This window comes from Mustela putorius, unplaced genomic scaffold, assembly GCF_011764305.1.
Source record: "Mustela putorius furo isolate JIRA1106 unplaced genomic scaffold, ASM1176430v1.1 tig00003976_pilon_pilon_pilon, whole genome shotgun sequence".
NCBI classification, from domain to species: domain Eukaryota; kingdom Metazoa; phylum Chordata; class Mammalia; order Carnivora; family Mustelidae; genus Mustela; species Mustela putorius.
This window is the reverse complement of record NW_025422118.1, coordinates 2,647,485-2,662,932: the sequence shown is the minus strand read 5'-3', so window position 1 is coordinate 2,662,932 and position 15,448 is coordinate 2,647,485. Positions and strand designations below refer to the sequence as shown.

At 39.4% G+C, this 15,448-nt stretch overlaps 1 protein-coding gene across 1 annotated transcript in view; it reads right to left on the bottom strand.

Moving 5' to 3' along the window:
* Positions 1–526: 526 nt before the first annotated feature.
* Positions 527–15,448, bottom strand: part of ZMAT4 (zinc finger matrin-type 4) — a 362,525-nt gene continuing 347,603 nt past the window's right edge. The window contains exon 7 of the mRNA XM_045070975.1: positions 527–5,102. Within this exon, the coding sequence (XP_044926910.1) occupies positions 5,087–5,102 (16 nt within the window). The 3' untranslated portion in view covers positions 527–5,086. The remainder of the gene's footprint in view (positions 5,103–15,448) is intronic.

The window sequence follows — 15,448 nt, the reverse complement described above, 5'->3', positions numbered from 1 at the left end:
TCTGTAGATTACCTTCCTTCCATGATGACTGCCATTCATTCCATTTTTCTCCCGCTCAACCGAGGAGATTATATTTTTGACAAAGTAGAGGAAGATCCCTACTACTTTGCCTATATATATACAACATTAATAATTTCCTTGGAACTAATATTGGGGAGGCTAATCCTGTCCTCCCATCTGAACTTCTGGGAGACGATTTGCCAGCAAAGTAGTGAGCTGAGAGGACATGGGGTTGACCCAACATGGTGACTCTTTGGAGTTTCAATAATAAAATCGTTAACACTAATGTTGCTATGCACACTGATTAACCCTCACTCTTAGCTGTGAAGACAACTTCAAGAAATATGAGAATATACAGTAAAACATTTGATTTCAAAGCAGAATACGTGTCACTGAGTTGACCACCACAGGAAAACTTATCTTACCATCATTGGTAGGCTGACAGTCAGAATTTAATCATTTGAAAAGTGACAATTCAAGTAGCATGTGTGCTAAGAAAATAGCAAGGATGCAAAACAGGAATTCATTATTGTGTGTATTAATTTCACTTTTATTTCTTTAATTAAAAAAGGAATAAATTTAGCAGCCAAATGTCCTACATTTTTACATTGCTTAAACATTCTGAAGTTGAAATAGCCTCTGCGGAGCCTAGTGCCCACCTGTGCAATGAGGAAATTTGACCAGGACTTCTAACAACCTCAGATGATGTCAAAATTTGACCTATAACAATAGACTGTTCTTCAGAAACAATGTAACCTGTTAGTGATAGCTGGAGATGGAGGGACAGGTAAAATAGGATTTTTTTTTTCCTTCACTCATAAAATTTTAAGATTACAGAATGTGGTTTCTAAAGGTCAGAATGAATTGCTAATTAAGTTGAGGCATCTGAAATTAGCAAGTAAAACTGCTACTCAGAATAGTGGCTAAGGAGTAATTAATCATACAGGGGAAAAAATGGCAGCAAAGTAAAGCCACAGTAAAATTAGTTTTTAAATAATCGCCGTTGCCCCCTCAGATGATGTTACTAAGAGGCAGTGAGATATTAATTCCTTTCCTTTCTGTTTAGGCTGTATCCTTTCCAAAAGAAAATGTTCAAAGTTTTTCTAGGAAGATACAAATCAAAGCAGATGTCCAACCGAACAACCTCTCTTGTAGGTATTCAGAGACATGTGGACTAATTATGACTCTTCCGTCTGTGTCTTACTCAACAGTTATCCTAAGCATAACCTTAAACCCACCCTAATTAATTTTTAAATGTAAGTCACTGATAATTGTTGGCATTTTAACTATTATAGTACAAAATTACTTAATACAAAAACCAGTGTTGACCACCCCTACCCCCAACCTTTGAGAAGGCCTGCTTTAAAATCTGCTTAAGAAAACATTTTGGCTTTGCTTCTAGGTGCTTTTTGTTTCCTTAGGTGCTACATTGGCCAGACTTGAGTTTGAGTCCATGCTGGGGCTCTCAGAGTCTTATTTTACATCAAGGTATTTGTATATTAAATTTAAAGACAAATTTATCAACATGAATATTACAATGAAATATATAGATAGTTAATTTGACATGCATATCTTAAACTAGAAAGCCAACTAAGGCAGCATTTATATAGAGATTTATATTTTTAAGCACTTGACCTTTATTAATTAGCTAATCCACACCACAAACCTATGAGGTAGTTTAGCATGACTTTAGTATGAATAAATTAGGTAAGAAGCCAAAAAAAAAAAAAAAAGAAAAGAAAAATAATAACCTGTCTCCATAGTAATATGTTGATCAAACCCTCCTGATTCTGGTCAAAAAAGAACAGCAATCAATTCTTTGCTCGAGCTGGTCAAACAAACAGTGAATATTCAGCTTGGATGGAATGTAGAGAGGGTAGTTATTTCATTACCTGACAGTTACAGACAGTTTGCTATTGGAGTTTGAACATGCTGTGCTCACAGCGACTTGTCGGTAACAAGGTAACACCTTGAGCTATGGCCACTATCCCCCACCCACCCCCCATCCAGGGTTTACGTATGCCTCTGGGAGTATTAGCATTTTTTCATTGGCCTCCTATTCGTCTTCTCTTGGTCAGAATGGTCTAAGGAGCTGAATTCCGCAGAAATGTGTAAGGACCCTTGCAGTTCCAATTTACATTTATTTATCATCTAAGAGGCAAATGAAAAACAAATCCTATATTGGTCTTTGTGGTCAAGCAACTGCAGATGGGAGTTTCATTACTATTTTTATCAGCAAAAGGGATCACAGTGGTCTCTCTACTTAGCAGACTGCTTTATGATGGTATTTATTAGTACACACCGGGCTGCGGAGGTTATATATAATGAAAACTCATTCACTGGGCTTCACTACCATGGCATTTGTGACCTCGGGCAGAAGCTTACATCTGTACTTGAAGAAGAAAAATTCTTTGAAAAGTTAAGAGAACTGCATGACCAGGTCTGGGGGAGTATTTTGCCTCTATACAAAGACGCAGATGGTTTCAACCACTTAGCAAGTATTCTTTTAAATAGAAAGAAAAAAAAAATTACTCTTAATAAAAGGATGCCATTAGGTTTCTGCACTATATTCATTTTGCATCATTGTTCCCTCATTGGAGCAAAACTTCAAACATCAGTAGTTGGTTACTTTAGTTGTCATGACTCCAAGTAGTCTGGGATGGTAAAAAATACGTATTGATCATTTGGACAGTTTCTTTCAAATTGATAGCGTTTTCCCCTAGGCCCCTAAATTGAGGTTTTATGGAAAATCCCAGGACTCATTCTTATCTTTCTGAGAATCTCCGCTGTCCTTAGGTGGCCCGACCCCAGAAGCTCCACCACGGCCAGGTCTCATGGGTTTGTTCCTCTCTGCCAAAATTAACGTGGCTGTTTGAAAATAATTATCTTCCATCTTACTCCCATTGGTTCTATTATGACTTGGAACGTAAGACATGACCTAATTAAACAAATACAACCATACTACTTTTACTATTACTACTAATAATAAATAAGAACAGAAACAACAAACAGTTAGTTTTCCGAGTAGAGGCGTCTCCATCTAAGATTTCCCAAAATATAAATAACATTCACTGGCTCTTCTTGTTTAAGACAATATGTCAACTCCATGGTACATTGGAACAATCATTTCCCTTATTTATGCAGAAATAAAAAAAGAAATTTGACAACAAACAAACGAAATGTTTGTTTTCTGGCAGGATATTCACTTTCACTTGACAGGTTGCCAAGGAGCAATGGTATTTAGATGAGGAATTCTGAGATGATCTGATTATTATATCCGGAAGCTTATCTGTAAAGGCTTTGGCATAGCCTCTCTGTAGAGCAAAAGAGATCTATGTTCACAGGTTCAACTAGATCAGGTCATTAAAAACAAAACCAAACAAATCACTTGAGGGTATGAGCTCACTCACTAAACACAAACAGAAACAATGTTTTTTTTTTTTTTTTTGCGGTTTTTTTGTTGTTGTTTTTCGGGGTTTTTTGTTTGTTTGTTTTACTTGGATGATGCTTATTTTACAGCGGACTTGACAGATAAAGCATTATTTCACACATTTGAAGAAAAGTCATCATTGCAGGTTTGTAGCTCTGTTGTGTGCTTTCCAAAACAGCAAGAGGGACTGCTTGCCATCAGACAGTCCTGCCTTCCCACCGGACAGCACATGGCTGGCGCAGCTGCTTCTCTCTGTAGGCACAGAGGCTAACAACCCTGATCCCTCCTGAGTGGGCACTCTCAAGGGAGTGGTGCCAAATTTCAAACACCTTCGTAACAACACGGTGCATTTCCGAGTCATTTCATTTATTGCTCAGTGAGTTGTGACCACCTCGGCTCTCTGCAGAAAAATAACGGATGTCCAGAAAATCCTGACACCGGGAGATGAATGGCCTGTGGTCACCATGTACAAAGGGCAACCCCAGTCAGAGCTCTGAGAAACATTGTAAAGAGTTAAATGTTTGGCTTTGCGAGACACCAGATCCAGTCACGACAGAGAAGCGTTAGACCCAGAGAAGGCTTCAGAATTTACACTCAGAGGCATTCCCCATCAGAAAATAACAGTTTTCCAGGCTATCATACTGGCTAGTGGTATTCTTTCCAAAGTGACTGAACCTTGGCTCAGCAAGAGGACTTCAGTGAGGAACAGAGGAATGGGGGACTCACCATACCCAAGGCTGTCGTTCATTCTGCAGAACTTACACAGTTCTTCCCCAGTCATCAGCACCCCACACCCACGCCCACAGTTCAGGCCAACTTCATAAGAAATAGTCATTTATTTCCCTCTCATTCGGGGGTTTGTAATTCTTCTCTTGGATGCCTTTGGGAAAACGTTTCATCAAGGTCAACGGCTGTGAAGACATTTTTTGCCTAAGAGGATCATCATGCAGGCAAACTAATTCTTTTCCTAAGCTATTATTTTGGCAGCTTGCAAAGAGGACTTGGCTTAACCTTGAGAAACTGTTCTTTGAGTGATCAGAAAAAAAGGATGGGCTTCTTCCTTTATTCACCCTCTTTATTCTTGTCATTCAGATGGCAAACCTCGTTCACAGTTTTGAAGATGAAATGAAGGAGTAGTAATTGTGTCCATTATATATCTTCTACTAGTAGTGACTCGTTCTGGTTCCGTGCGTGTTGCCACCAATCATGTTCAGTGTGATGGAAAAATAATGTGTATTTCTTGATAAAGGTGCTTTACATCTCAATCATCAAGGACTTAATGGAATAATTATATGTTGAAGAAATCTAGAATAAATTGGAAATTGAGATCTTCCCACTGTCTTTAAGTCTGAATGATGTTCCCACTGTTTGCTGTAGGATTATAATTTAGAACATGTGCTAAATAGATCATCAGGGAAGAATTAAAAAATCCATCCAAATATCATAACTTACCACAAAATTAAAAGAAAGAAAGAAAGCAAGAACGCTCATTCACTCTCCAAAACTAAGATTAGTCATATGTTAATCTGTGAATCCTCATAAGAAATGTTCATTGTTCAAGAAAGAATCTTCCTCTGGTGGTTGATAAGCAATTCTCCACGGCAGAGAAATCCTGACTTTTTTTTTTTTTTTTTCATCTCTTGATTGATGTTTTCACTACTTATTCTTCAGGCTATAAGACAGAAGGGAACACAGTCTTACCTTCTTTCATAATTACATATTCCAACCCTCCTTTCTCCTTCCTGTCCCCTCTCTCTCGCTTTCAGTCTCCCCCCACATCACTTTAGCCATCAAATTAAAGTAAAGCTGAATTTATATGATGAATCTTTTACATTCTAAATAACCTATAAATATAATAACTCAATTACCAATGTCAACTCTATGTATGTACAAGAAAATATATGTCTCGATCCTATCAATCCAGACACTAACTAAATTCATTCTGAAAGTTCTTGAGATGAAAATGACAAATTGGTTTATATTTACGGTGGACGGCATCTACCCATCCTTAAGTTTCAGCTAGGACGACTGGCAGAACCCTCTTGGTGGGAGGGAGAACAACGTTATAGCATTTAGATTCCAGATTATTGTTATAAACCACATTCTCAATTCATTCAGAATGTTTCCTGTTAGATAAATAGGAAAAAAAGTGTTTTCTGGCTCTACTCTCAAAATGTATTGATTAAAATGAAATATGGACTCTGAAAAACAATCTGAGGGTTTTGAAGGGAGGTTGGGGTACCAGGTGGTGGGTATTATAGAGGGCACGGATTGCATGGAGCACTGGGTGTGGTGCAAAAATAATGAATACTGTTATGCTGAAAATAAAAAATACATTTATAAAAATCAAATAGGTAACTACTTCTTAAAGGTTTTTGGTTTTGTTTTTCTTTAAGATAAGACCATTTATTGCATGTCTACTATGTGCCAAGAACTTCATATAAGTTTACTTATAATTTAATCCCCACAACGACCTCTAATTTGGATGCGTTTTCTTCCCATTTTAATGGTGAGAACACTGAGGCTTAAAGTGGCTAAGTGAATGGCACATGTTCACACAGCTGCTTCAGGGGGTGGGGCTGAACCCTGGGAAAGATGAGAATCTAAAGGCTTGTTGGCATTCTGCACAGGGAATTTTTCTCATAGAATAGAAAACGTCCTCTAGCTGCAGTGAGGTTGCCAAAACAGTCTTTGCTCATAGTTGACAGTTATCCCTAAAGCTCTATTTTTAGAGGGGAGGGGGCCAAAAGTCAGGAGCAGGTTGGATTCCTCACATAGATTCTCCTATCCCTCGTCACTGAGAGCTATATCGTAGTCAAAATCTGGCAAATGAAAATTCACAAGCTACAAAGGAAAATTCTATCACTCACCTAGAAGCACACAGCATATCTTGCAATTTTATTTTCCAAAAAAAGTGCTGTCACAGAATATTCTTAGGAGTTTGAATATTGTTGTATAACGCAGACTAAAAGAAAATGTAAGCTATATGCATTTCTGGGTAAAAAAAAAGTTGTTTTGGAATTTTGCCTTTGAATGACCCTGATAAGCACAGCCATTTTTAAATGGTTGTTATAAAAAAGAAAAATCCTGTTTTGGAATCCCATATTCAGTTTCTGCTCCATCCGGTCATGACCTGAGGAAATTCTACAGTCCTTGTTATTTTTGTGTGTTAATGTGACATAAAGGTTGAAAGTTCTCACTAAGCAAACAAGTATAATCTCATTTCTATAAATTGCATAGACCAACACTTTTCAAATTAAAATCAGTTTAAAGTGTCCCACTCCTTATTACAGGGAAAGGGCCAAACACACATACAGCTGAGCAGTCTTCAGTTATGATTACATCATTAGAGGAAGCTAAAAGAGGTTTGTTTTTTTTTTTAACTTATAGTAAAAGTGGTATATTAAGAACTTAATCTCATAATGAGCAAAAATAGCACACTCGTCCTTTTTATAGTCAGAATGATTATTCAGATCCTTTCTGAACACAGAAGTAATGACAAATTAAAATGTCTTTCAATTTCACATAGCTTTTATAATTATTCATTCGTTACTCTTATTATTGCTGAAAAGGCTCCCTCATATTTTAGTCAGCATCCCATTTGATACAAAAGAACATGGAAAATTTTACTGCTATTAATAAATATGCAGCCAACCAATCCAAGAAGAAAATTCTTTTTCATCTGAGAGATAAGCTGCATAATTCATGTATTTTCAGAAATTCCTTTAAATAGAAAATTGAAGAAAGGCATAGGGAAAAAAGAATTCATTATACAGTTTCCATTTGTGGTGAGGGACAGTCTCTGTTCTCAGAGTCTGCAATTTAATTTGATCTGAAGAGACTTTCAGTTGCATTGTATATGTACCAATACACTCATAGAGCTGGCTTTATTTTTGACATATATCATCATAAAAATGATACAACATAGCTGCCACTTCACTTAAAAAAAAAAAAGTTACTGAAGGTTACTAGGTACTTTTCTTTGGGTCTTGGAATGCAGTTCAAAAAACTCACAGCAATCTGGAATGAGTACATTCTGCTTTCCGAAGAGGGAAATGCCCACATCCATGAACTGGGGGGCTCCATCTGACTCTGTGAGCTCCAGCCCCTGGAGGAGCTCCCCCTATACCGTGTGACTTAATGGCCTTACAGATAGGTCTGCATTCTGAAACCCCAAGCTGAATGAGAAGCACATCTGCAGGACCAGTTAAATTAAAAATCTTCTCTTGGGGCACCTGGGTGGCTCAGTGGGTTAGGCCTCTGCCTTCAACTCTGGACATGATCCCAGAGTCCTGGGATCAAGCCCCACATCAGGCTCTCTGCTCAGCGGGGAGCCTGCTCCCCACCCCTCTCTCTGCCTGCCTCTCTGCCTACTTGTGATGTCTGTCTGTCAAATAAATAAAATCTTATAAAAAAAAAAATCTTCTCTTTGTATTAGCTGCCCCTTTGTCCATTCAGACCTGGAAGGTTCAGAGAGGCTGGTGCTCCAAACTGGGCATGGGGTTGTAGTCTTATGTACACTGGTAAGGACTTCCTTTTTTTTTTTTTTTTTTTTTTTTTTTTTTGTAATTGAAGTGTAGTTGACACACAGTGTTACATTAGCTTCAGGTGTACCGCCTAGGCATTCAACAACTGAACAACTGGACACGTGCCGTGCTCACCACAAATGTAGCTCCCATGTGTCACCATACAACCTATTGATGAGGGAGCAGGAGGCTGGCTGAGGACAAAGCAAGAGCTGGTGCCTTGCACCCCCTCTTCACCCTTTCCCCTCCATAAGTGTAGCATCCCTCAGGCAGCCCTGACTGCCATGAACAATAAGCAAATAGTTAACTTGCAGAGCTCACAATCCTGCTAGACAGGAGTCTCCCTTGGCTTACAAATGTCCTAAATCTCACTAACAAAGACGATTGATAGCAGGATTGTGAGACCCCACCAAAAAGTCTCCCAAAGATCTTAATGTTAATGGCTGGTCTAAAGACAACATTGATCCAGCAGCAAGGGCAAGGCCTCCAGCAGGCCTGGGACATCCTGGCACCTTGTAGGCCCTCTTTAGCATATGAAAACTCCACTGACACCTCCCTTCCCCTCACCTTCCCCCAACAGCAGGGTACATAACCTGCCATCCCTCACAACCCGGGGCAGCAGCTCTTCCTGCCCACGGGTCCTGTCCCCGTGCTTTAATAAACCACCATTTTGCACCAAAGATGTCTCAAGAATTCTTTCTTGGTCATCGGCTCCGGACCTCAGCCCACCGAACCTCTAGGTTCTAGGTTCTAGAACTTCATCACTATTACGATACTATTGACTATATTCACTCTCTACCTTTCATCCTTGACTTACTCATTCCACGCCTGGAAGCCTGCACCTCCCCCTCCCTTCACCCATTTTGCCCATCCCCCTTCCATCCTCCGTCCTGGCGACCACCAGTGTGTTCTCTCAATTTACTTGGTTTTTACTGTGTTCTCTGTATTAACGGCTCTATTTCTGCTGTTAAAAAAAACTTGTTGGTTTGTGTTTTAGATTCCACATATAAATGAAATCATACGGTATTTGTTTTTTTTTCTTTCAGTCTTATTTCACTTAGCAATATCCTCTAGGTCTACCCATACTGTCATGATTGGCAAGATCTCATTCTTTTTACCTAAAATGGAGTCTTCAGTACCGAGATTTCACCATGGAAAATGCCCAGAAATGTATGTGGTCTTTCTGCAATGTTATCAAGGTGGTGGGGGGAAGGTGGGAAATATATCCTTACTAGTGTGTCCGGAGATGGCTACTGAAGAAAAATTGATGTGTTTGTCCCACACTGGATTTAAACTGTTCAATAAGCCAATTAAAAAACAAAGCAGACTGTCCTCAGCTATGATGAAGCCTAGTGTCTGAAACCCAGAGAGCAAGTTTACAGGGACGTGAGAAATGAAATCATGGGCCACAATTTCTATGAAATGATGCGGCCAGAATGTGTTAGTTGTGTTGGATGAGAAACTATGTTCCAGACACCTTCCACACACATGCTGCTGAACAGTCATGGCTTTGAATGTGCTCAATCTATTGCCTGAGATGTGTCATGAATGACATCCAAGAACTAGTCATCTTTGCTCGGTTTATTATCACAGGATGCAGATAAACTAAATTAAACGACGTTTTCCAGAAACAAAATAAAACCAAACAAATAAAAAACTACATTCCCCAAGCAAGTTTCTCCCAATTTCTATTCTTTCTTTTCCTGCCTTCCCTAACCCAACAAATAGGAGTTCAAGGCAGAAATTCAGTTGTTTTCCCAGGTTTGTTTCTTTTTCTCCCTGAAATATGTCAAGTCCTTTGCACCCCCTGCCCATGCCTGATCCCAGGCCCTTGACAGGACACTTGGCTTCTCTCTGGCATCTTTGACACCAGCTCTGCTGCCTCATTACACTGGTGTTGCAGTGCTTCACTGGGTTCCCACTGATGAGGGAACATGAGTCTGGCTGAAGACAAAGCAAAAGCTGGCACCTTGCACCCTCTCTCCATCCGCTCCCCCTCAGTCATATGTGTAGCATCCCTCAGGCAGCCCTGACTGCCATGAGCAATAAGCAAATAGCTAACTTGCAGAGCTCACAATCCTGCTAGACAGGAGACTCCCTTGGCTTACAAATGTCCTAAATCTCACTAACAAAGACGATTGATAGCAGGATTGTGACACCCCACCAAAAAGTCTCCCTACTATCTTAATGTTAATGGATGGTCTAAAGACAACATTGATCCAGCCACAAGGGCAAGGCCTCCGGTAGGCCTGGGACATCCTGGCACCTTGTAGGCCCTCTTTAGCATATGAAAACTCCATTGAAACCTCCCTTCCCCTCACCTTCCCCCAACCTCGGGGTACATAACCTGCCATCCCTCACAACCCGGGGCAGCCGCAGCTCTTCCTGCCCACACAGGTCCTGTCCCCGTGCTTTAATAAACCACCATTTTGCACCAAAGAAGTCTCAAGAATTCTTTCTTGGTCATTGGCTCTGGACCTCAGCCCACCGAACCTCACCTCCTGGAGAGAAGTGGAATACACAAAAGTCATTTGTGATGACACCCCTGTCTTCTTTTCCAGCTCCATCTTTTTGTCACTGTTCCCTGTAATCACACTAAACTCCCACCACTGAGAGGTACTTGAAGTTTCTACACCTGCCACACTCCCACGTGCTTCTAGGTATGCACACTCTCTTCCAGGGAGCTCATCCTTCACCCCAGGCTTCTCCAGCCTTTCCCAGTCTTCTTGGCAGAAACGTGCTTCCTTAAAATATCCTTGCCTTAACCTACCTGGACCCAACCAAATGTATTTGGAAGGTTTTGAACAGCCACCCGGGAGTAGAGAAGAAAACCTGAAGGGAATGCCCAAGCCACAGCAAGTGATCAGTAAACTGCAATGCTTCAGACAAGGGGTACAATGTGTCTTGATTCCGAGAATGGTGAAAGGCAGCGGAAGAAAGGGGTTTGGAGAAAAAAGAGAAAATAAAAAAAAAAAAAAAAATGTGGGAGATGAGATGAAACGTGGAGAGGATGGAACCAGGAAAATGGATTTGTTCTGTGCATGGTGCTACCTCTGTGTGATGCCTTCATCTTTGAATTTCATCTAGACAAATAAAATACTTGGAAAATGTTAATTGTTAGTGGAAGTTGATGTAGTCTGAGTGACATGGCATGGGGGTGGAGGGGAGAAGCACTCAAATGTATAGAGGGAGAAAAATGTAGAAAGACCACAAGACACTGGGAGTTAAAAGAAACGACAAGACTTTGGATCTTACCAATCCAAGAGGACTGAAAATGGGGAGTTCTGTCAGCCCCTCAAACATATGGGTAGTGCAAGATGAATTTCTCCAAATCCTTCTTGGAAAAACAAATCCTATATATTTATAGACCACTGAATAAAGAAATCATTTAAGGAAATTTAAGCTAATTCAGAGAAAAGTAAGATATTATGAACACTCAAGAAGCCGAGAATATTCAAAAGTATAGAATATTTAAAATGAATGCAAGTCCATCACCTCCTAATACACACAGACTAGGAAAGTTGACAAGAATGATTTGTAATTAACTTACCAAAACACCTAAGAAAACAAGCTGCCTCTGTTTATATAGAATTTGCATTGTTTATATGCAAATGAATGCTCCTAAAGTGCTTGAGAACAATTCATTCCCTTAAGAAGGCAAATATTCTCTCTATAATCTTGTTTACACTATTCATTTGCTTTGCAAAACATTTTTCATAAAATCACAAAATAATGAAATGTTAGACACAGAAAGACCCCAGGGATCACATAAGAAAGACCAAAGTCCTCATTTTATAGATGAAAAACTCAGTGGAGCCCTGACACACCTGTATACCCCTAGCATTTCTGAGGCCCACATCCTCACATCCCAGACCCTGTTACTGGGGGGATTCCACTCCTCCTACAATGTTCTAGTCACAGCTGGGGCAGATGCAAACAGAGCAAGGGAGCTGCAAAGCACTAGGCTTTGGGGCATCATTGGGACCCATCAGCCTCCCAGATCTAGGTGACAGTCCAGTATCCCTTTTCCATTCATTTACAGATCTGGAGACCTGGTTAGTCCTGGTTTGTTTCTAAGCCTCAGCTCCTACTTTGTCTCCTGCAGGAAATCTTTCCTTATGCCCTTTTCCCTAGCCAGTCGTTGTCAGGACCCATCCTAAGTGTTTTCCTCTACTGTTTCCCCAAGTACATCATATGGTCATCTTCTGTTGACTGCCTGTCCTCCCTACAGATAGCCTGGGACTCGATTTCTGTATTTCATCCTGCAATAAGGCCTGATACAGAATCAATGCATAGCCTTCTCCAAATAAACACAGGAGACCAGAGAAGGAATCGATTGGCACACTGGGGAAAAGCCTAATTCCCAGATACTCAAATTCCTTCGTTCCCTGTCCTATATCTTGGACAAATCCACTCCTGGCCTTCATTTACAGATAAAGAAAAGTAACTAAGAACATTCAAAGCATCTCTATTCTTATCTCTATCTACTATTCTTATAGATTCAAAGTGCTTATGATTTAAAGTTAGAAAACTTGATTTTAAACTCCAACATTCATTATTATTAGTTGGATATTTTTATACCATGTTTTTATCTTTATTTAGTTTCAGCTTATCTGTCTATAAAACAAAGACATCAATGGTATCTTCCACATGTTAGAGTCATGAGGATTAAATCAGACAGTAAACGTGAATAAGTCCAGTAACTATAAAAAAATTAGGCGCGCCTGGGTGGCTCAGTGGGTTAGGTCACTGCCTTCAGCTCAGGTCATGATCTTGGGGTCCTGGGATCGAGCCCCACATCGGGCTTTCTGCTCAGCGAGGAGCCTGCTTCCCCCCTCTCTCTCTGCCTGCCTCTCTGCCTACTTGTGATCTCTCTCTGTCAAATAAATAAATAAAATCTTAAAAAAAAAATAGAGATTCTTCTGTCCTCATCCTTAACTCTTAATAACTTAAAAGGAAAATTTATGAAGTAGCCATTATATAATAAAGAATTTATTTATTTATTTATTTCTGTTCCAGGTTCCTGGAGTGGAAATAAGCACTTGGAATTTCCCAATTTGTTAGGAGTGTTTTTGCTTTTTGTTTTTTGTTTCTGTTTCTAACATATTCAAAGTGATGTTTGGCTTTTGTTCCCTGTGTGTACTTCTTTATTCATTTATTTTTTAGATGAAATATAATTGGCATACAATATTATATTAGATCCAGGTGAACAATATATACATCATGAAATGCTCACCATGACACAAATAATTACCTTCCGTCACCATAAAAAGGATAGTCAATTCATCTATGGCAAAGGAAACAACAGCGTACAATGAGGAAAACAAAGCAGATTTCAAGACACATTCCAAAGCTATAGTCATCAAAACAGTATGGTATTAGGACAAAAACAGACACAGATAAATAGAACAGACTAGAGAGCCCAGAAATAAACCCATATTTTTAATGGTCAATTAATCTATGGCAAAGGAAGCAAGAATATACAGTAAATAAATAGCGTTGGGAAAACAGGATAGCTATGTGCCAGAGTGACATTGGCCTACCTTCTCACTCCATACTCAAAAATAAACTCAAAGTGGATTAAAGACCGAAATGTGATGCCTGAAACCATAAAACTCCCAGAAGAAAACCTAAGCAGTAATCTCTTTGACATCAGCCTTAGAAACATTTTTCTTTTTTTTTTTTTTCTGGCTCTGTCTCCTCAAGGCAAGGGAAACAAAAGCAAAAATAAACAATTAGGACTACATCAAACTAAAAGGCTTTCGCACAGGAAGAAAGACATCAGTAAAATGGTAGGAGTGCCTTTGTTATTCATAGTGGGTCCTGACAGCATACGCTAATGAGGTGACTCGTAGTGAATCCCTACATAATTTCAAGATGGAGGCTGGCCATGCTGGAAAGATCTACCATGAGATTAGTGGGTTAAGGCTTTGAGCCAAATGACATCATGACCTCTGTAGCAGGGAGGAGAGGCTGTTGAGTTCAGTCATGTGGCCATGGACTCAATACATCATTTATCATGAATAACAGAATCCTAGTAAAAACAGTGGACGCTGAAGTTGTCAGAGAATGAGCTCTACCATTAAAAGCCAGACCTCAAATCACAGATCTTGCACTCAGTAGCTTTGGGGTCTTTAATTCAGTTTCCTGATCCATTAGATGAGGGTGATATAATAACAGTATGGGTCTCACAGGCTGCTGTGAAATTGAAATAAGTTAGTATACATGGAAGTATAAAATACCGCGTCCATATGGAACAACAAATCAATGTTGTCTCTTATTATCATTACTAGTATTAGTATTACTCTGCTACATGGGCCCATGCTTTAGGCTCAGTAGATTACTGTATCTTATGTAATTGGCAGAAAGAAAAACAGGGTGTTGAAGTAAGACATGGTTTCTGGAACCCAAGGGCAGCTCTCGTTCTACATGTCTTCAGGACAGGAGAAGAATCATGGGAAACAATGGCATACTACACAAACATAGTGGGGGTGGGATGAATGCTAATATTTGATGGGTGTGCAATATTCCCTCATGCCAAAAGGAAAAAAAAAAGCTAACATTATCCAGACTATACTGTCCACTGCCATACCCAGTAGTTACATGTGGCTATTTAAATGTAAGATAATTAAAATTAAATACAATTAAAAATTCAGTTCCTCAGCCATACTGGCCACATTTTAAGTATTCCACAGGCACATGTGGCTAGCAGCTACTACATTGTATAGAACAAAGACAAGTCATTTCCATCATCACAGGGAGTTCTACTGGACAGTGCTGGTCTAGAAACACCAGAAGTATTTGAAATCAGATATGTTTTCAGATATAAACCATATTTCTTTTATACATTCTTTTATGTATATTTATATACATATATTATATATATACATATATTATGTATACATATATTATATACATATATTATGTATATATATGCATATATAATTCAAGTATAATTAACATACATTTGTATATTAGTTTCAGGTGTGCAACATAATGATTTAACAATTCTATACATGACTCAGTGCTTATCAAGGTAAGTGCTCTCTTTATTTTAAAGATTTTATCTATTTATTTATTTTAGAGAGAGGGCACACAGAGAGGCAAGTCCAGGGAGAGAGAGAATCTCAAGCAGGCTCCACACCCAGCATGGAGCCTAACGTGGGGCTTGATCTCATGACCCTGAGATCATAACCTCCTGAAACCAAGAGTCTGATGATTAACTGGCTGGGCCACCCCTGTGCCCCTGATGATAAGTGTTCTCTTAATCCCTTTCACTTACTCATCGATCTTTTCACCCACCTCCCTCTGGCAATCACCAGTTCATTCTCTACCTTTTTTGTTTGTCTCTTTCCTTTCCTCGTTCATTTATTTTGTTTCTTAAATTCCACATATCAGTAAAAGCATACAGTATTTGTCTTTGACTAGCTCATTTCACTCATGTAGCATTGTACCCTCTAGATCCACCCACGTTCTTGCAAAGGATAAGACT